The following is a 21,843-nucleotide window of genomic DNA, read 5'->3' on the forward strand; positions in this document are numbered from 1 at the left end:
GATCCATTGAAAATATTTGCAAACCTCTTAAGGAATAATTTTGATGAATTTTTGAAATTCAGGAAATGATCCATTTGCCCTGATGCACTTTGACAGTGAGCTGACTTTCTTCTCAAAAACAAAAAGTATCTCGGAATGACTTGAAATTCACCAATAATAATAGTCGGCATCGCCCTGAACAAGGATCTGTTGAAAATATTTGCAAACCTCTTAAAGACTAATTTTAAGGAATTTTTGAAATTCAGGAAATGACCCATTTGCCCTGATGCACTTTGACAGTGAGCTGACTTTCTTCTCAAAAACAAAAAGTATCTCGGAATTACTTGAAATTTACCATCATAATAGTCGGCATCGCCCTGAACAAGGATCTGTTGAAAATATTTGCAAACCTCTTAAGGAATAATTTTAATGAATTTTTGAAATTCAGGAAATTATCCATTTGCCCTGATGCACTTTGACAGTGAGCTGACTTTAGTCTCAAAAACAAAAAGTATCTTGGAATTACTTGGAATTTACCATCATAATAGTCGGCATCGCCCTGAATAAGGATCTGTTGAAAATATTTGCAAACCTCTTAAGGAATAATTTTAATGAATTTTTGAAATTCATGAAATGAGCCATTTGCACTGATGCACTTTGACAGTGAGCTGACTTTAGTCTCAAAAACAAAAAGTATCTCAGAATTACTTGAAATTTACCATCATAATAGTCGGCATCGCCCTGAACAAGGATCTGTTGAAAATATTTGCAAACCTCTTAAGAAATAATTTTTACGAATTTTTGAAATTCATGAAATGATCCATTTGCCCTGATGCACTTTGACTGTGAGCTGACTTTCTTCTCAAAAACAAAAAGTATCTCAGAATGACTTGAAATTTACCATCATAATACTCGGCATCGCCCTGAACAAGGATATGTTGAAAATATTTGTAAACCTCTTAAGGAATAATTTTAATGAATTTTTAAAATTCAGGAAACGATCCATTTGCCCTGATGCACTTTGACAGTGAGCTGACTTTCTTCAAAAAAACATTAGGCACATTTGCGTTGTGCCTAATGAGGTTGCACAGTGTTTGTATTATTTGAGCCTTTACGTTCCTTATAATGCATTACCATAACTGAAAAATCCTCTTCAGCTCCCACTATAGGAATACATGCTATCTTCTGGCACTGCACTAGTATTTATTATGTAAATATTATTTTATGACTTTGTCTGTGTGTAAGCACTTAACATACTGTTTGTCTGTCTGTCGTCAAGATGAAAGTGTTTGATATGATTGTGAAACTAGTTTTTTTGATAATACCAGGTTCGAACTGTAATTACATGTAGATATAAAATAGTTACATCTGAAATTACATTAGTTTGATATATTTGTTTCTTGTTATATATTTTTTCATCATATGTATCATTGCATTGATACTGAGGTGTTTCCTTCTCTTGTTCTCCACCAGTTCCATGATAAAATCGATCCCATGCTGGAATCACTGGAACGCATCGCTGAACGCCTGCACCAGCCTCCGTCCATTTCAGTGGAGGTGGACAAGATTAAGGAGCAGATTAGTGAAAACAAGGCTCTCTACATGGATTTAGAGAAACTGCAGCCTTCTTATGAAACACTGCGACAGCGAGGTGGGGAAATGATTGCACGGTCAGAAGGGGCAGACAAGGACATGTCTGCCAAAGGTATGGGAGATGTATAAAAAAGATTAACGACAAATCTTTCCATGACACCTGTCAATTGTGAATGCATGAGATGTGTGTTTGATTTATTTTGTTTTCACTGTCATTTTTTACCAGCTGTACAAGACAAAATGGACCAGATGGTGTTCCTGTGGAACGACATCCAGACCTTGCTGGAGGAGCGTGAGTCCAAGCTGCTGGATGTGATGGACTTGGCAGACAAGTTCTGGTGCGACCACAGCGCTCTCATCGTTACCATCAAGGACAGCGAGGACCTGCTGAGGGAGCTGGAGGAGCCCGGAGTCGATCCTTCGGTCGTCAAACAGCAGCAGGAGTTTGTGGAGGTACAAATCTCCAAAGGGACATTGCTGTGACAATTAATTTATCATAAGAATGTTTATTTTAACAGCATTGTATTGCCACAGGGGTTTAAGGAGGAGATTGATGGGCTGCAGGAAGAGCTTGATGTGGTTCAAAACCAAGGGGCGGAGCTTATGACTGCCTGTGGAGAGCCTGATAAACCTGTGATAAAGAAAAGTCTTGATGAGGTAATTACAGATTTCTTGTGTAGTGTCCATGCATGTAAATATTTATTTGCCTGCTTGTGGCTCGTGGTGTGACACTCGTGTTATTTCTCCAGGTGATTTCAGCATGGGAACATCTCAATAAGACCTGGAAGGAGAGAGGAGAGCAGCTGGAAGAAGCCATGCAGGCTGCTGTGCAGTTTCAAGATGGCCTGCAGGTAGTTTAATTGCCAATTCAGGGATTTTCAAAAGTAGTGAAAAAAAACTTTCAATTTTTTTTTTTTGATAACTTTCTTTCAAACATTTGCTTTTGTTGTATAACCAGTAGGATATTATAAAAGTACTTGTTACAACAGGATTTATGTGTTCCATATACTATTTATGAGTCTGCTTGTTTTTATGGCCTTCTAATGAAGCCACAGATTACAGTGCTTTTCATTGCTGTAGATTAAATCATGGTTTTATGAGCGCCCTATTACTTTTGAAACTATAAACACTAACTGCAGTGTTTTTCTATGTTTTGGCTCACACTTTCATTCATGTGTGGTGAAAGTAAAACAGCTGCTTACAATCTTTACTATAGCTGTAAAGATTGCAACCACACACTTTTCAAGATGATAATGTCCATTTTTAGGTCTTGTTTCTTATTTTATTGTTTTTGTTTGCTTTATGGATTTGCTGCATTAAGTGTAAGATTTATTGCATAACACGAAACTAAGTGTGAAACGAGACTCGATGTGCGCTCAGTTTTGTTTTGTCTCCGCAACAATGGTTTTTTCCCCTTGTGTACAGGGAATGTTTGACTGGGTGGATATTATGGAGAGCAAACTGGATTCAATGTCACCTGTAGGCACAGACCTGGAAACGGTGAAGCAGCAGATTGTTGAACTCAAGGTACAGTATTTCTCAAAGGCAACAGTTTTTACATGCGTTAAATGTGACAAAGCTCTACTGACCAGTTGTGGTTTTGTTGACTGCCCCAGTTGGCCTGTTTTGTACGCAAAGGGTTTGTAAAAATGTTTTTATTTAGTTTGCTTTGGTGAACAATAATATCATGAAGCTGGCATTGTCCGTATGACTTTGTACTCCTGTTGACTGAGTGGGTGTAACACTTGTTTGTGCTTGTTTTGGTCAGGAGTACAAAGGAGAGGCGTACCAGCTGCAAATTGAGATGGAACGCCTCAACCACCAGGCAGGGCTCCTGCTGAAGAAGGTGACGGAGGAGGCCGATCGTTGCACCATCCAGGAGCCAATGTCTGAGCTCAAGATGCTCTGGGACAACCTGGACGAGAAGATCATCAGTCGACAGGTCAGACAAGAGAAATAGGCCATTTCAAAATGAGAAGTCTCGACAGAAAAAGAGTCTCCTTTTAAACTTGTTTATTTTAATGACTTGCTATTTAAAGGTTCAGTGTGTGAGAGTTGGTGACATCTAATAGTGAGAATGCTGACTATAATAAATAAAAGACTCCTCCACTCACCCCTTCCTGTCCCAAACGTGTCAGGAAACTATGGTGGCCTTTTGGGCTGCTGTAAAAACAGGCTTAATCTGAGGCTACAGCAGCCAAACTGTTTTTATTTTAAAGAAATTATACACAGACATATTAATGGCTAGTGTATTTAATTTCCGCCAATAACGATTCCTAAATGTTACATACTGGACCTTTAAACTGTGTCAATAACTCTTTTGCAGTTTGTGGCTCTAAAGGTTATGGGTTGTGTTGTGTTGTTTGCTCGTCAAGAGCTTTCCCTCGATGTAGCATCTAATGGTTTAATCTGTCATTAATCCAGCACAAACTAGAGGGAGGCCTTCTGGCTCTGGGCCAGTTCCAGCATGCACTGGACGAGCTGCTGGCCTGGATGAGCCACACTGAGGAGCTGCTCAATGAACAGAGGAAGGCAGGAGGAGACCCCAAAGCTATCGAAATAGAGCTCGCCAAACACCATGTACGACAAACCTCTTCTCATCCTGTGTTTTTTTTTTCTCTTTCATACAAATTTAAATGAGCAGTCCTAGTAAACAACTATTGGATAAACAAATGAGTCTCAGATCCATCATAAATGGATCATACGTGACTGTACATTTTATTAAATTCAAAAGGGCTAAATACTTTATTCCATAGTCTTCTACTCGGATTTAAGTGCTTATCAGTATAAACCAACTTGAATCAAAATATTTTGATGATGTTTGGAGTCTAGTCAACTTTGCTTATTAAAATCCATCCACCCAACATCTTGCTTTCCTGTACACGTTATGTCCACAGGTTCTTCAGATTGACGTGTTGGCTCATAAAACGACAGTAGAGACTGTGAACAAAGCTGGTAATGATCTGGTGGAGTCCAGCGCTGGTGAAGAAGCCTCTAGTCTGCAGACTAAACTGGAGAACCTGAATCAGCAGTGGAAAGCCATCCAGGAGAAGACAGCGCAGAGGAAGCAACAGCTGGAGAGTGCTCTGCTTCAGGTATATGAAACGTTATTAAGCCTATTTTGTGTTGTTTGATTGAATCATTTATCTTTGGGAAACAAGTGTCTGGAGTCAACATCATGAAGCTTTTTTTCTCTCTTCTCCTCTCATTCCTTTGGAGTTTCTATTCTCAATGTTGACATTTAAGGGGTGTAGCTGTTTTCGACGTGACATTGTACATCAGTAGCTTCACACTTAGTGAGGGAGTCAAGTTGGTTGGTCAGGCATTATAAGCTTCATGAAGAATAACAGGGTGAAGTAGAAGGAAGAAATCTCCGTTCATGTTTTCTCTGTCTGGATGCCTGGATCTGCTCAATAAACTCTCCTCATGTTTGATTCTCTGACCAGAATCATTTGCTCTAAACCACTGTTGTTCCAGAGTCAAGTCAAAATATATAAAACTAATACAAACTTAGTAATTAGTAATTTTTAATTAAAGGAATAGTTTATAAGTTATTTATCTGATAGATAAATGAATCTAAGCCCTTATATATAGGAATAATAGCTCAGACATCCTGCTCTGTGAGCCAGAGATTGCTAACAATGAATGTGTGTGACAACTTTTGTCCTGACTCAGGTTGTATTGTGTTGCAGGCCCAAGGTTTCCATGGTGAGATAGAAGATATGCAGCAATGGCTGAAAGACACAGAACGTCAGCTGTTGGCATCAAAGGCTGTGGGAGGCTTACCAGACACGGCCCGGGAGCAGCTTAATGTCCATCTGGTATGTGTTTAACAATAAAGGCCGCATGCAGATGGCAGGGCTCGTAAGGAGACAACTATGTCTTTTCTGTGTTTTATCCAAAGTGTGAAAATTAAATGACGCAGCAATGTACTTGCACCTCCCTGCCGAAGCTGACAAAAAGCTTTTAAAAGTGTTTCGAATTGATTCAGACTCGTCTGACTATAATTAATCGTAAAGATTTTCCCCATGCTTTGTTTTCCTTCTTTCTAATAGAGAAAATCCAGACACTTTTTAGTGAGCTCTCTCTAAAAGCAGCACCGGTGTTTTATGGAGCCAAGAAACAGAGGGATTACTTAGGAGCAATAACTTCTTTATTAAATTAGAAACATTACACTGTTTGAATGTTTGTTTGAGTGTGGCTCTAAGAGTCTGCCTGTGCCTCGACATGTTCATTCTTTCACCATGTTTGGACTGGATTTGGACAAAGCGGGGACAAAGTCATTACATACACACTGAGCACTGCAGAGGCCAAAAAGTAAAAGTAAAAGTGGCGCTGTTTTGAACTGTAATTCACTCTGTTTAACAGAGGCTTCGCTGTCCTCGTGTCATTGTTTGTGTTTTCTTGCAGGAGTTGTGTTCTGCCTTGGAGGTGAAGGAGGAGCTGTATCAGGAGCTGTTGAACAAAGGTCACCAGCTGCTCATGATAACGCCCGAGGGCCCCGACAGCAACATGGAGCAGGACCTCGCAAACCTGAAGGAGAAATGGGAAGCGGTGCAGGGGAAGGTCACTGAAAGAAAGGTACGGAGTCACTGAGCAGCTTTCACTGCCCTCAGCTTAATGACTCACAGGTCGAGACTTACATCCCAGTGAGAGATCGCTGACACGCACTCGAGCCATGACACTGTTGTTGAAAGCCTCTAATCCCAGTGCTGATAATGAATGGTGTAAAGACACATACACACACACAGGATGTGGTCACATTTTAGATCCCAGCAGGTGATACGCTGTCTGACTCAGTGTAGAACAACAGTGGTCTTGTCTCATATGCTTAGATGGTGAAGAGTTGACACGTACACTGAATACATAATAGAGCTAAGACAAACAAAGAAGTACACTGAATAAACAATAGAGCTAAGATAAATCAAAGACTGTGTTGCTATTCTTGAAATCTTATTTCAAACAAGAACAAGATTTTCTGTCTTTTATTGCTGCATTAACCCATTGACTACCATTAGAGCCGGGAGAGCGGCTGTGCGTTTTATTCTACCATAGAAGCCGGTAAAGCGGATACGTCAATTTTCGGGGGGTATAAGGGTTCCTCGCGTTGTTTTGTCACATTGTTTTGAAATTACTTCGTGCAAACAAGGAGGACTTTGACAGCGGAGAGATTTCTGAAGGCAGGGATTTTGAGGAGTTTCTCGTCTTCGATGACGTCATCGCTGATAACTTCGAACGCTCTGAACAAATCGACCGGGATTTATGGTTAAGACATAATTATGTTTGAAGCGGACGAGGTCGGCGATAATGACGATAAATACCAATGTAATCGACGGAGTATTTACAACCGCCCACCAGGGGTTGACAGTGGTTTTACCTGCAGATGCCACAGCGCTGTAAGCTCTATTACCGTCACATGTGAAGCAGACTGTTACAGTCATTTCATGCTGTTCTTGTTCTTCACAGTACATCAGGACTAAATCAAGGCACTGACACAAGTTGATATTACTTTATTTTCTTACTGTTTTTTAATTGAAAATAGTTATTCATTTTACTTATACATTTTTGTATCTAAATAAATTTCACAGGAAAGACACAGGTGTAAGCTCTCAAATCAGTCATTTAGTAGGCATTGAAGCTCAGGTTTTAGAGACATTTTTTCCAGGCGCTTCAGGTCTTAATAGGTTAAATAAACGTCAGGGTCCATCTTACATGACATAAAGATAAGTCATCTCTCCCTTACTACACTCTCACCATAGAGCTCCTCAGTCTGGGTTGCCTGTGCATTCGCTGCAACACTTTGCTTTTACTTTTTTCCTATTGACTTTGGTCCTGTGCCCGGTAATGTGAAGTCTGGTAGACTTTAGAGTCGCAGCTTCTGGCTGAACTCTCTGCAGCAATGTGACACTTCTCTGGTGCAGCGAGTAAAACGCAGACTGTTTTAGACAATAGATGACTTGAATGGCACTGCCATTTTTAGTGAGACTCTTCCACAATAGAGATTTACAACTCATGCAGTGTCATGTTTGTGATGTCATTAACACAGCATTTACTGTCATGTTGTGAGTCTGTGTGTGTGTGAGGCCTTGGCTTTAGAGAACGGATGTTTTCCAGCAGTGGAGACTCTGTGGACATTGATCTTATTCAATTAAAAGCTCATCACTACATTTCTGTATCACCATCAGCCTCTGCAGATGATGTTTCGCTTCCTCCGTTTAAATAGCGGTCAGGTTTAGAAACATAATGGTTTATTTTTTTCCCCTCCTCTCCCTTGTCATAGCAGCCAGATTTTTCCCCTTACGTTCTGTTTAAAGATGAAAGGATAACAAGATTATTTCAGGCACAACATGTGGACCGTGATGATGTGTTGTGTCTTCAGGTGAAACTGGAAGAAGCGTTGACGGTGGCCACAGATTTCCACAACTCTCTGCAGGACTTCATCAACTGGCTCACTCAAGCAGAGCAGACGCTCAACATGGTTTCCCCCGCTTCGCTCATTCTGGAGACCATCATGTTTCAGATTGATGAGCATAAGGTAATGTTTTCACACAGAGGAGGAGGAGGACATTTATTGTTTTTGTGTGTCTTCATGAATCTGTTCGTTTATCCAACTTTGCTTTTATTCAGCTGCTTCGACCGTGTGTTATGTCTTTAGTCAGTGAGAAGTTATAAATAACATCCCTATCACATTTCAAATAACAGTGGTGTTTACTATTTCACTCGTCATTCATCCTGCTTTGCCATCGAGCCAAACAGTGACTCAATGACTCCATCTGGTTTTTTTTTCTTCATTTTTTTCCAGAGCAAAGCACATTAATCACATGAATTAGATCAGTAGTTCCAAACCATTTTTTGAGGAATACATATTTTAATGATAGCATATATTACTATCACTACCATTACAAAATGGTAAATGTATTAAGAAAAAAAAAAACACCAGATAATATAGGAACACATTGCTCTCTGTGTTCTTCTTATTATTATTGTTGAGGTCTGAGAATGTTTGCTGAGCTGTCTTTTTTGCAAAATTCAATATTTGCTTCCCTTCTCCATCATTATCTTCACCTCTGATACAAGACCCAGTAATTCAGCTGGAAACCCTGCGAATAAGAGCTTTGTGGCCCCCCGTGGGGGTCGGACCCCTGCTTTCAGTGTCTCCTCCTTTTACCGCCGACAGAAACCTCTCTCTGTATATTTGCAGATATTTGTGACTGAGGTGAACTCCCACAGAGACCACATCATCGAGCTGGACAAGACAGGCACACATTTGAAGTACTTCAGCCAGAAACAGGATGTCGTGCTGATCAAGAACTTGCTGCTCAGCGTGCAAGGCCGCTGGGAGAAGCTGGTGCAGCGGTCTGTTGAGCGAGGTCGACTGCTGGATGACAGCAGGAAGAGAGCCAAACAGGTACTGTTCTGCTTTTGCTCATAGTGATTTTGCATTTGAAATAGACATTGTTTCACTGCTGTCAGGGCTTCTTTGTTATCATTGGAAAGCTGTGGAAATATTATGTAAATCCAGTTTCCTATTCTTTCTGCAGCTCACTGTGGTTTTTTTTTTTTATAAGCACTGGCCTCTTATGTTCCTTGGGCCTGAAAATCTAATCATATGAACATAAAACAGGACTCTGCAATAAATCAAATGAAATCTTACCTATTTAGAAAAAAAAATGCCTTACACTGAGTTTGTCTCTTTATCCGTCATTAGTTCCACGAAACTTGGAATAAACTGATGGAGTGGTTGGACGAATCTGAGAAGACTCTGGACTCCGAAGTGGAAATTGCTAATGAGCCAGACAAGATCAAGACGCAGCTGACGCAGCACAAGGTGACGGACCGTCGTCTTAGCACAGTTCAATGGGAACAGAAAAAAAAAGCTTAAATTGGCTGCAAACCTTTGACAGAATCTGCAGCTGAGTTTAATTTATGTGACAGAGTCAACCTCAATATCCAAACTTTTTTTTTCTGCAAGCCAGAATAATACGACAGCTGCCTATTGCATTATATACAGAATGTTTTAATTTTATCTGAGTTGGAAGTAAATAATTGCATCATTTAAAGTTATTTATATCAGTTATAGTATCTACAGAATGCATTAGTCATGCATTTGTTGACATTACATGCGACCCAGTTTTGACCCTCTTTCTGTTTCTCTCACATAAAATGTTCTTCTTAATCAGAATACACACGCACACACACAGATTATGATGCTATCTGACATGCAAACAGTAGTAATACTACTAATCCCTTGAGAAGATTCACTGTAACAGTTGGAGATAGACTCTGTATCCTTTAAACGTAACATTGACATGACATTTCTTCTCTCGTACAGGAGTTCCAGAAATCACTGGGGAGCAAACACTCTGTGTACGACACCACGTCTCGAACAGGTCGGGCCCTGAAAGACAAGACATCTCTTCAGGATGATAATCAGAAGCTGGATGACATGCTGAGTGAACTGAGGGATAAATGGGACACAGTCTGTGGCAAATCAATCGAAAGGTATGACTGAATACATTAATTGTTGCTGTTGCTTTAATCTCAACCAGCTCCAGGTCACGCTGTCTGCAGTATTTCTAAAGGCCTTTTCATTCGTTGTGAATGGTTTGTTCTCTCCTGCAGACAAAACAAGCTGGAGGAGGCCTTGTTGTTCTCGGGCCAGTTTACTGTTGCTCTTCAAGCTCTCATCGACTGGCTGTACAGAGTGGAACCTCAGCTGGCTGAGGACCAGCCCGTACATGGAGACATAGACCTGGTTCTCAACCTGATAGACAGCCACAAGGTAGAAAACAATGCCAGACCAAGGAAACATAATATCCCAATTATTCCTCTCTTCTTTGGTGTTTTAGGGCAGTTGGCATCTGCAGTGTTCCATTACCTTGTTTTGCAGACCTTAACAATGTACCCAAACGTTCTCCTCCCGTCCTGGTTACTTACTGGTTAGTGACAGCATTGAAACCTAGTTTCAAAATGCAAGAGTTAAAGTTTTCCTTGCTGCAATAACAACACTCCCTTTTCCTTTCTTCAATGAGTTTTCTTATCACAATATCACAGAGGACACATAAACCACATGAGGATTAGAGACGATAAATGACAACCACAAAAAGGACCTGCATTGTTGTAGCTTTTTATTAAACATGAAGGTTTTTTGTCGAGCAAAGGTGAAAAAAAACACATGTCCAATGTTTTTGATAATAACTGCACTCAACAAACTCTCTGTTGGAGGTATCTTTGTCTCCTGTCATTTAAATTAAAGGGATCAGACATAAGATTGAATTACATGGCACTTTGTGAGTAGTTGATTAAATATACTGTGATGTGCCTGAGGAAAAAAACTCCACTGCCCCCTGTGGATTTCTAAGAAATTACCAATGCAGTATGGGAGCTCTATAACTTGGCGTTGTATGTCCTTTTGTTGTCTTTCCCAGCCCGAACCTTTTCTCTCTCCCTCACACACTGAGACGTTTGCTTTATATGTCTTTTTAAATGTAGCGTAACACGTTCAGACTGCATTCAGGAAACTTAATTGGAGCTGCACGGTGGAGGAAACAGCAGCAGTTGTGATTGAACATGGAGACACAGTCAGGCAGCTGGTTATTGAGTGCCTGATTGCTAATGGTCGAGCATACATTTTCAATATCATATGATCAAGTTTTCAAGAAGCCAAAATAGTGATCGTGATTAAAATACGATCGTGAACTCGTACTGTACATCCAGGTTTATTTTTAACACTGGAATCCACTTCTGTTTTTTCCTGAAACGTATGTTGTGTTTGTCTGACTGTGTCCGTCGCTGATTGTCCTCTTCAGGTTTTCCAGAAGGAGATGGGAAAGAGGACGGTAAGCGTTCAGGCCCTCAAACGTTCAGCCAGAGAGTTGATTGACAGCAGTCACAACGACTCGTCCTGGGTCAAAGTGCAGATGCAGGAGCTGAGCACTCGCTGGGAGACGGTGTGCAACCTCTCAGTGTCCAAACAGGCTCGTCTGGAACAGGCCTTGTGTCAGGTACTGTCATGTTACCACAGTTTTAAAGGAGGTAAAGTGAATGAATGAGTTTTAAATCTGTAAATCTGTAAATCTGTGTTTTTTTTTGTCTGCAGGCTGAGGAGTTTCATTCTACAGTTCACATCCTGCTGGAATGGCTGGCTGAGGCTGAGCAAAGTTTGCGTTTCCATGGCAGCCTGCCTGACGATGAGGAGGCACTGCGGGCACTTATTGAACAACACAAGGCAAGCCATTTATTTTTTATCAAGGTTATACTGTATTTTGACAGTTGTAATAAAACAAAACCTGCTGCTTTTTTCTTGAGTCAAATATTCTGTATTTGCATCACTAGAGCCTTGTTCCAATGTTAAAACAACCTTATGATGAATGGATGTTTTGTATAATCATTTTAAAGATCAAATATTTTGGTAATTTTAGGAGTTCATGAAGAAACTGGAGGAAAAGCGAGTGGCTCTGAGCAAATCCATCAGTATGGGGGAGGCTATTTTGACCATCTGCCACCCAGACTCTATCACAACCATCAAACACTGGAACACCATCATTAAAGCCCGCTTTGAAGAGGTCAGTCTGTATATATTTATGCTATTATTCACACACAGGTATGACGGGGACGAGTGTTACAGAGTTACTAAACATGCAAATGACTTTCTAAACTGGGTTTTATTTTGATGATTCTTTTGTTTTGTATACCTCCATACATATGATGTCATAACAGCATGTGTTCATCTGCTGTGCCTCTTTGTAGTTTTCTTTAACGTTTGTAATGTTGCCGTTGCAGGTGCAGGCCTGGGCCCGGCAGCACCAGCAGCGTCTGACCACAGCCCTCACTGAGATGTTGACCACTCAGGAGCTGCTGGAGAATCTGCTGACCTGGCTCCAGTGGGCTGAGAGCAACCTCAATGATAAGGACAAGGAGGTGCTGCCGCAGGAGATAGAAGAGATCAAAAGTCTCATAGCCGAACATCAGGTAAAGTGAAACTGCTGATTAAAACCATTTCAAACTGTTTTGGACTCTATGTTTTATATTTATAGTATATAATAGTTTACTCCCTTTAGAGAACATAATAAAACTGTCAGCATGTTGTTCCCTGCAGGCTTTCATGGAGGAAATGACCAGGAAGCAACCAGATGTTGACAAAATCACTAAGACGCACAAACGGAAGACTGCTGTGGAGCCCCAAAACCAATCTCAGATCCCAGTCCTTGAAAAAGGAAGAACTGGAAGTATGTATGCCTCTAATAATCCCCTCACAGAGCATGACCTGAGCCATCTGGCAGAGTTTTGAGTCACTGCAGGATGGATCAACATCCTCTTCTTCATTTCTTTTAGCACCTGGAATGATCTAATTGCTAATCTATTCCATTTGGTGTGAAAACACTCACTGTGAAGGTTTTTTTGTCTTTGACTTGCAGGAAAACGTTCTCCCACACAAACAATGTATGCGTCAGCAACACAAGCTCCCATTGAAACTAAGGACCCCCGGGTCAACCTGCTGGTCACTAAGTGGCAGCATGTTTGGCTGCTGGCTCTGGACAGGAGGAGGAAACTCAACGATGCCTTAGACAGACTGGAGGAGGTAATCCAGCTCCACCCAGATCAGCTCTCGTTATTAATCCCACTGTTTTTGCTGCACTTTTCTGCTTTGTGGTTGCTCAAATCAACATATTGCAATACCATATTTATCCTTTGCAGCTAAAGGAATTTGCAAACTTTGACTTTGATGTGTGGCGGAAGCGCTACATGCGCTGGATGAACCACAAGAAGTCTCGCGTCATGGATTTCTTCCGTCGCATTGACAAAGATCAAGACGGCAAAGTGACCCGACAGGAGTTCATAGAGGGCATCCTCTCCTCCAGTAAGTGTCCTATATATCAATTCACTGCTGAACAGCGTCCACACAATCCTTTTTTTTTTTTTTAACACTTTATGACTCTTCAATAGAATTTCCCACCAGTCGTCTGGAGATGAGCGCTGTGGCAGACATTTTTGACCGAGACGGTGATGGATACATCGACTACTACGAGTTTGTAGCAGCTCTTCATCCCAACAAAGAGGCCTACAAACCACTGACTGATGCAGACAAAATCGAAGATGAGGTAACGTGAACTCTTGTGTATAGAATTGAGAAATTCGCACATTTGTAGGATCATGGTTCAAGAAAATGTTCCCTATTTGCAGGTGACACGTCAAGTGGCAAAATGTAAATGTCCAAAGCGGTTCCAAGTGGAGCAGATTGGTGCCAACAAGTACCGGGTAAGCAGATTTTCACCTTACTTTGAAGCCAAATCTTATCTTTTTCATCCAATACACACTCAAATTAACTTGAAAGATCCTTTGTAAAGGTAAGAAAAAAAATAGTGATGATAAAACCTCTAATCTTTACCTATTTTCTTTTATTGTTTTTTTCACATCACCAGTTCTACCTTGGAAACCAGGTACATAAAAATGTTTTTATCTTTCTGTTCTGTTCCTTATCAAGCTTTGCGCTGTTGTTCATGCACCATTTTTGCTTTACAATTAACACTTTCTGCTCAGTTTCCTGGCTGATATTTATAGACTGGAACTCAGAAGTAGAAATAAAAAAAAAGATGTGTATTCCTATAAGTCCTATAATATAATTTTGATTTAAAATGTCTAATGACGTTTAAACGTTTATTTATTTACGTTTTTATAATTGTAGCATTTTTCCACTAAGTTTTTTGCTTTATTGAAATGGAGGATGATCCAGGTAAAGTGAATATAAATGTTTGGATCCGCTTTTGAGTTCCAGCGAATACTATATAAGTGTGCTGACATCATTTCAGCCCATATTTTATTATTGGTCCATGGGCATATATTCATCTGCTGGGCATTTTGGGCAAATAACGCTTACCGTGTGTGTCTTTGGTGCTTCAGTGTCATGCACAATTGGCTGATACTTTTTTTTATGAATTTCTTTTCATAGTTGAGCAGCCATATAAACAAATGAATACTTAATATTATATGTTTTGACAGTTGCATGTTACAGTGTCAAATTCATGACTGATGTGGGTTCATATGCCACATGCTCGCTGAAGCTTAGTAGATTAATGCTAGTTCGAGGGGACAGGGGGCGCTAGAAGTGGCGAATGAACTAGTTTGTGTTGTTGTATCACTTTAAATTGAATTTAAATAATCTTTTTGACAGTTTGGTCTGGTTCACTGCTTACATGACTCCTTAATCGGCGATGAGACAATAGCAAACAGGGAAAATCAAAATCTTACCCCCCACCTACACGTTGCAGTGTTGGAAAGCTGTATTCTGGTAAATGGTTAATTTTTAAAATGTTTCTTGTGCCTCTTTTTTTTTTTTCCGCCAGATCATCATCACCTTTTAATGTATTTGATCACTAAAATCACCAGTGGCATTAAATCATGACGATAATCATACAAGTGCAAGATTTTTTTTAATAAGAGATACGGTGTAATGCAAACGGCACTTAGTAAAGGGTCATCAGTGTTTGGTCGTGTCTGCGTGTCTCTCTGTGGTGGATTAGACAGAAATGATTTGAACCATTCCCCATGTTGTGTGTCATTGGATCTAACTGCATCTGATCAGTGTCATCAGTGTCAAATGCATCCTGAGTATCTTGACTGGTGTTAGTTGTAGAAAATGCAACAAAGTGCCCGGACTGCAGGAGATTGCTGTTTGTCCATTTGATCATGATGTGAAATTGTTGGTTTTTTTTGACAGAAAGCATGCAGCTGTGATTGTGCTAATTGTGTGTTTGTGCTAATGTCCATGGTCACGTCCAACTGGCTGACGTCTGTTTCCTGTCACCTCATACAGCTTGAACCATGTACATCCATAACATGCTCAAGTGCATGCTCTTATATTTGGTGAAGAAATATTATTATATGCTAGTGCCTCCTGCTGGTATAATAATAAAATGCTTTCAGTTCATGTTTTTTTTCTGTGCTTAACATTTAGTAGCAGTAAAAACTGAACTCACATACTGTCAATATACATTACATCCCATAATTACACATAATAATTGTGTGCAGATACACTTATTAAATATCCTGATCTAGATGTATTGTGTGGTAACTGTGTTATATATTCTGTGTTACAGTGAAATATTAGTCAGATGTCAGACATCTGAAATGAGCCAATATAAGCAAATTATGTTGCCATTATATTGTAAGAACATAAAAAGTAAGAAAAAAAGCATTTTACTATTGTTCTCATAGTAACACACACACACAAACACACACACACACATCAGCACAAACTAATAGAAACCAGTTGGAGTGACCTTTGTATAATGTGTGTCTTTGAGAATGAAAACAGAATTTGTGTTGTGTCAAATTTATCTGTGCGTGTGTGCAACATGGAAAGGAAATCAGAATTGGACTGAATGCATCTTTGACGGATGTAGAATTATTTTGCAATTTAATGATTATCCTGATTATCCAACATAAAATTACATCAATTAAGTGGAATAAATCCGATGCTCATCACCACTCTGGTTTCCTGTGTTGCACAGCTTGCGCTGTTCTACTCAGGTCAATGTTTTTCACACATCTCCTCTCTGTTCTCCTTCCCCTGACTTAGTTTGGAGACTCTCAGCAGCTTCGCCTGGTTCGTATTTTACGCAGCACCGTGATGGTGCGTGTTGGCGGAGGCTGGATGGCTCTGGATGAGTTCCTGGTAAAGAACGACCCCTGTCGAGGTAAGTTCAAGTTGGTTTCTGCCTGAAAACACTGGAAAAATTTACTCCTTTGTTATAAATCTTTCTTAGAAATACACTTTTTTTGGGTTTTCCTATTGCCCAATGTGCCATCAGTATGATAACATCTGTGGTTATGTCTGTGACCACATCTGGAAGAAAACCTTTCTGTGTTCTCCTGTCCTCTGTATTAATGATCAATTTCCCTTCTTCCCCCCCGCGGAACCGTTCTCCTGCTGAACATGGTATCAATTCTTCTAGTTCATCACCACGGGAGCAAAATGTTGCGCTCGGAATCAAACTCTTCCATAACTCAGTCTCCTATAGGTTGGCAAATCTCACACTATCTCACCTTGCTCCATGAACCCACCTGTGGTATGTGTGTCTGCACATCCGAGCGTGTGCTGCTTGTGTTGGTTTCTGGCGTGTCACTACCGTAGCTGTGTGCGGGTGAATGGCTCGTTCTCACATACGTGGAAGCAGCTCCACTCACCGTCAACTGTCACTCATCGCCCCGGCTGGTTTTCATGCATGCAGTTGTGTCTGTGAATCACATCACCTGCTGTCACTGTTCCAGAGAAAAACCCACAAATATATCATGAGTTTCTCTCTGAGCATGTAGCAAGCTTTTTATGAGCTCAGCTTCTTTTGCAGTTTTCAGGTTTGCTTGACAATCGAAGTCATTTGAGAACCACGTGAGATATTGATATAGTTGTAAAAAGTCATGATTGTGGTTAAAGTACTTTTTACATAAAACACAACAAAACTGAAACAGTTTTGCTTTCTTTGCTGACAGTTGCTTAGTGGTTAGAACTGCATGTAAGCCAGTTTGTTTTCAACACAGCTGATGCAAAGTCTGTTTTTTTAAGATTATTTTCTTTGATTTAGGCAATTGTGGTGTTTGAGTGTTTCAGGTACACATTGATTTAATTTGTATATGTATAACCATTTGGTCAGCTGAGAAACAAAAAGTTTAGTCCACTCCTGTTGCACTATAATTGGAGTTCTGTTAAACAGTATGGATGTGATGTGAAACTGCATGAGTCGTGTGTTTTCGTCGTATTTTTCAGTTGTTAGTAGTAGTAAGATTTTGTACTTATTTTAAAACAAACTGGCATATTATTGTCAACACTTTATTTTCAGGATCCATATTCTCCAAATTCTAATTTTAGACGTTTCCTGGAAATCACTGTGTGACATACACTAGTGCAGTCGCAGGATAAATATAAATGTTGTAATAAATAACTTTATACATTGTTAAAATGGAACAGTGCTTTTAAAATAATTTCCTTCATACCTGTGGACAATGTTCCATAGTTATTTCCAGGATTCCTCCAGGAAACTGAAGTGGAAAATAAAGTGTTAACTCACATAATCATTATCATCGCCACCATAAAAATACACACATACACACACACACACACAAAAAAAATAAAATCAGATTGTATTTATTCAACATGACTCATCCCGAGTATGATTTTTGTAGCTAAAGGCAGGACCAACCTGGAGCTGCGAGAGAAGTTCATCCTCCCAGAAGGCACCACCCAGGTGATGGCGAGCTTCCGCTACCGAGGCCGGAGATCTCGGCCGTCGTCCAGAGGAGCTTCTCCAAACAGATCCACCTCCAGTCAGAGCTGCCCTTGCCCAGCAAACCCAGCAGCGACCAGTACACCCAAGGTAAGAGGATCCACCCTGACGTGAGAGACACTGCTTTTACTCCATGGATTGGTCATCCCTCACTATGATTTGACTCATGATGATTCATCTGCCGTAATTATTTTTGTGTGATTCAATCATTTCCCTGTTCAGTTGTGTTGTGTGTTCTCCTTCCATCTAGTGATTTTTTTTTTTTTTTTTTGATTTGAGAATCCATATCTGTCTTTTGATTTGCCATTGTTTCCCAGACTCCCCAACAAATAAGCCGCAATTATGATAAACCCTGGCTTACAAACTGCAAAACCTCCACTCCTCTTAAATCGTCAGACTCCTTTGGGAGCCAAACTTCGTCCTCAGAGGTATAGTCACATAATCAGCTGTCAGACCCAACTGAAAACTGCTGCATATCTATGAAAACAGAGTGTGGTTATTTCATCTTTCTGATTTTAGTTTGATTCTGTGATGAGAAACCTGAAACACTTTGGACAAACATTGATCTCTAAGTTCCATTGATTTCACTTGGGTCTGCAATATTTAACGTCTTTTATTACTGTTGGGCTGTTAACTACATTAATGTCATGACATGTGAATGCTGTGGTATTAACATTCTGATGTTAAATCTGTGCATGAACTCTTCTAGGATGCTTTATTAATTCTACAGGTTCAACCTGTATTTCAGACACTAACTCCTCTCATTCATTTGTGCACCTTATCTTCATATTCTGCTCATTTCTCTGCAAATCATTAAAAATTAATCAAGTAAGTAGAAAGTAAATAAAGGTCTGTCCTTTTACAGATTACACCAGTCCAAGGCAGCAAATTACGTCTTCCAGGTTATTTGTCAGGTAAAGGATTTCAATCCAGCGAAGAGGGAACCTTGATCAGTGCTGCTGTACTGAAAGCTCGAACACAGGCAATAGGTGGTGAGTACAAAACTATTATTATGATCATGATTAGAGAAAATGTTTGTAAATTAAAAGTAATTCATTAATTCAACACTTCCACATACAGTACAGTACAGCACATATACTGTACATCATGGTTTGTTTAAAAATGCACATTAACAAAAGACTAGAATGAATATTTTTCCGTTTCCCGTTTCTAGAGTCGAGAAAGAATTCCAGCCGACCTGGAAGTAAAGCCGGAAGCAGAGGAAGCAGCCGCAGAGGCAGCGACGCCTCTGACTTCGACATCTCGGACATCCAGTCTGTGTGTTCGGACGTGTCCGAGACGGTCGGTGAGAGCAGCAGGGCGACGCCGCGATCTGCCTCCCGCCAGCACGGAGGAAAACCCTCCAAGATCCCCACTCCTCAAAGAAGAACCACTCCCACAAGCAAACTGGCCAAAGGATCCAAGCGATAGTCGGTGGCCTTGAAAACACGACCCAGAAACTAGCTGCACCCTAAAAACCCAATGGACACTGGAGATATCTAACTTAAAAGACTGCAAATGTGTTGAGTGTTATTTAAATTGTTTTGCGAAGATGTAAGATATTCTGTCGAGAGGCAATATGGTTTTAATTTTATGTGAGAATGGATAGTGTTTTTTTTAATGTATTTTATTTTTGTGAAAAAAAAAGATGTCAATTTGTTTTTGTTGTATTTTATTTTATTGATGATATATATAAAAAAAACAAAAAAAAACCTGTAGAGGTTTGAAGAACACTAGAAAACCTGGGTATGACTATGTTGTACTGTTAACATTTCTACACACTAATGAAGGACAACACGCAGGATTGTGCTGAGAGTTACTGAATAGACTGTAATTAATGTATGCTGATGTTTGGAGTAGATGGTACATTATGGTACCATTTCAGGCACTGCAAGTAACTATTTAAGTGCTATGATATACTGCCAACATGCATTTAAAGGGCAATGCAATATACTACAAAACCCCACCCCCTGTAAGCACTGCAGAAACCTTTGAAAAACACTATTTAAAACAAGTAGCAGAAACCTCGTAATCATGAAGCTTTCAAGTCCTGTTTGTTTGTTTGTTTGTTTGTTTGTCAGCAGCTGCTCTCCTCGTTTGGTTCGATCACTGCGCAGCAGCGTGTGCAATGGCCTCGACGAGGTGCCACTTCATGTAGACATTGTCGTGCACATCTATGTCAACGTATGTTTAATTTCGGTAGAGCTGAAATTGTTACTGTAACATTACTTTGTAATAAACCTGCTTGCAGAAAGCCACCAGGGAAACTGGTGTGAACCACACAATCCTCTCTGCTTCACTGAATGTATGTTATGATTGTATTGGTGAGATATTTTATCGAGAAAAAAAAATGTAAATATGCTTCCCTGACGGTCATTTAAAATGATATTTGCCTTTGCAGCAAGAAGACCAGGGTTCCTGGTTTCGAGCCCCGTTTGGAACAACTTCGGAACAAGGGCCTTTCTGCAAGGAGTTTGCATGTTCTCCCCCCCGTGTGTGTGTGGGTTTTCTCCGGGTTCTCTGGCTTCCTCCCACAGTCCAAAAACGTGCGATATGGGGATTATGGGGATATGGCTTGTTACAAACATTCATACTGATTTTTTCCCAGATTTCTAGAAGAGGAATCCCTAAGCTTGTCATACAGCGCAGCCATCAGGTGAGAATTTATTGGTTTATGACCAAAATGGCTTCAAATCTTGTACATTTCTTATTTTCAGACGCATTCAGCAACGTTTTTTTAAGCAATTTTAGCTAAAGTATGTTCTCCATTTTTGTCTCCAACACCTTTCTCTTTCACCTTATTAAAATGAATCAAGATGATATTAAGTCACCACATCACATGGTTTCAGTAAGTGGAAATTACAGGGTTATCTCAAAAAGATAATTTACCAAATCAACTTTGCTTGCTTTGTAAACTATAACTGTTAAGATTTTAATCTCATATGCTGTTTTCAAATGTTTAACTTTAAAGTTTTCATGTACTTTAACCACATTTTCTCCGCAGCCCAATCCACTGCGGTGCTTTAGATTGCAGGTGCGCTTTTCTCTGGGGTGGAATGTTTGCAGAGCGTCTTGTGTTTAGATGTGACATACTGCATCTTTCTCTCGGGGCGACTCAGAAGATTATATCACAGTCTTGAATGAAAACATCACCGATACACTGCACAAAACATTATACGCCGATTCTTCTACATTGATCTTCTGCAGTAACCTGTTGGTGACTGGACTTTCTTGAGATAAATCTAAAAGGGCCTCCTGTGTTCACCTGCATTACCTTCATGTGCTGACAACGTTGTCTGGACTACGTTATCCTGCAGTGACCGTATGTGTAACTGACCTATGAGAAGAGACGGTTCCCTTGGGGACCAAAGGTGGAGTGGAGCTCAGGGACCACAGGCGCATGTGAGATCCAGAGCTTCCTGTGTGAATGGTTCTCCTGTTCAGCTCCAACAGTGGCCCGGTGATGGCACTTTAGAGAGGGGATATCTCTTCACACCAGGAACTAGGATCGATCCACACAGGAGCCACGGGACTCTTATTTATTATTTTCAAGAATATGTGAGTATTTCTAATAAGTGTTCTGTTCTCTTTTATATTGTATACAATATGTATATAATATATTCAGGTTGTCTAATGACATCAGCAAATAGAATCCATGGCATATTAGTGTGTTTATAATTTCAATGATAATTTGAATACAATGTATACAATGGTCAATATAATTAGTTCAAAATAAATGTTACTACCTTTACTGATCTTAACCCATTAGGTTGGTTTATTATTTTGAATAGGCATTATTATTATTATATATTTTTTTATATTTCTTTCCTTTATTTCTGCAGCTAACACGTGCATATACAGTTCAAATGAAGAGTTGTGTAACATTAATCTGCTACAAATGACAGTGAATGAGATTTATTGAATGAGTGATTTATCTCCTCTTCTATACTGTAGGCACTTGTAGCCCCCCCGATATTCAAAAAATTTGAAA

The 21,843-nt window shown here is 40.0% G+C and overlaps 1 protein-coding gene across 10 annotated transcripts in view; it reads left to right on the top strand.

The window, feature by feature from the left end:
* dst (dystonin) overlaps positions 1-20,124 on the top strand; it is a 91,394-nt gene extending 71,270 nt beyond the window's left edge. For 6 of the 10 annotated variants that reach the window (XM_083897515.1, XM_083897522.1, XM_083897520.1 and 3 more), the window contains 31 exons: positions 1,453-1,684; positions 1,799-2,025; positions 2,107-2,229; positions 2,322-2,423; positions 2,998-3,099; positions 3,341-3,514; positions 3,997-4,152; positions 4,470-4,667; positions 5,265-5,393; positions 5,983-6,153; positions 7,952-8,107; positions 8,774-8,980; positions 9,281-9,400; positions 9,905-10,074; positions 10,195-10,354; positions 11,382-11,576; positions 11,672-11,800; positions 11,994-12,137; positions 12,355-12,543; positions 12,671-12,800; positions 12,990-13,153; positions 13,270-13,432; positions 13,519-13,673; positions 13,756-13,830; positions 13,995-14,012; positions 16,151-16,268; positions 16,527-16,640; positions 17,752-17,942; positions 18,170-18,280; positions 18,718-18,844; positions 19,027-20,124. In XM_083897515.1, coding sequence (XP_083753641.1) covers positions 1,453-1,684; positions 1,799-2,025; positions 2,107-2,229; positions 2,322-2,423; positions 2,998-3,099; positions 3,341-3,514; positions 3,997-4,152; positions 4,470-4,667; positions 5,265-5,393; positions 5,983-6,153; positions 7,952-8,107; positions 8,774-8,980; positions 9,281-9,400; positions 9,905-10,074; positions 10,195-10,354; positions 11,382-11,576; positions 11,672-11,800; positions 11,994-12,137; positions 12,355-12,543; positions 12,671-12,800; positions 12,990-13,153; positions 13,270-13,432; positions 13,519-13,673; positions 13,756-13,830; positions 13,995-14,012; positions 16,151-16,268; positions 16,527-16,640; positions 17,752-17,942; positions 18,170-18,280; positions 18,718-18,844; positions 19,027-19,283 — 4,707 coding nt within the window. In that variant the 3' untranslated portion in view covers positions 19,284-20,124. The remainder of the gene's footprint in view (positions 1-1,452; positions 1,685-1,798; positions 2,026-2,106; positions 2,230-2,321; positions 2,424-2,997; positions 3,100-3,340; positions 3,515-3,996; positions 4,153-4,469; positions 4,668-5,264; positions 5,394-5,982; positions 6,154-7,951; positions 8,108-8,773; positions 8,981-9,280; positions 9,401-9,904; positions 10,075-10,194; positions 10,355-11,381; positions 11,577-11,671; positions 11,801-11,993; positions 12,138-12,354; positions 12,544-12,670; positions 12,801-12,989; positions 13,154-13,269; positions 13,433-13,518; positions 13,674-13,755; positions 13,831-13,994; positions 14,013-16,150; positions 16,269-16,526; positions 16,641-17,751; positions 17,943-18,169; positions 18,281-18,717; positions 18,845-19,026) is intronic. The other 4 variants (XM_083897518.1, XM_083897516.1, XM_083897519.1 and 1 more) reach the window with 2 other exon arrangements.
* Positions 20,125-21,843: the final 1,719 nt, after the last annotated feature.

This window comes from Microchirus variegatus (assembly GCF_963457635.1).
Source record: "Microchirus variegatus genome assembly, chromosome: 11".
Taxonomy (NCBI): domain Eukaryota; kingdom Metazoa; phylum Chordata; class Actinopteri; order Pleuronectiformes; family Soleidae; genus Microchirus; species Microchirus variegatus.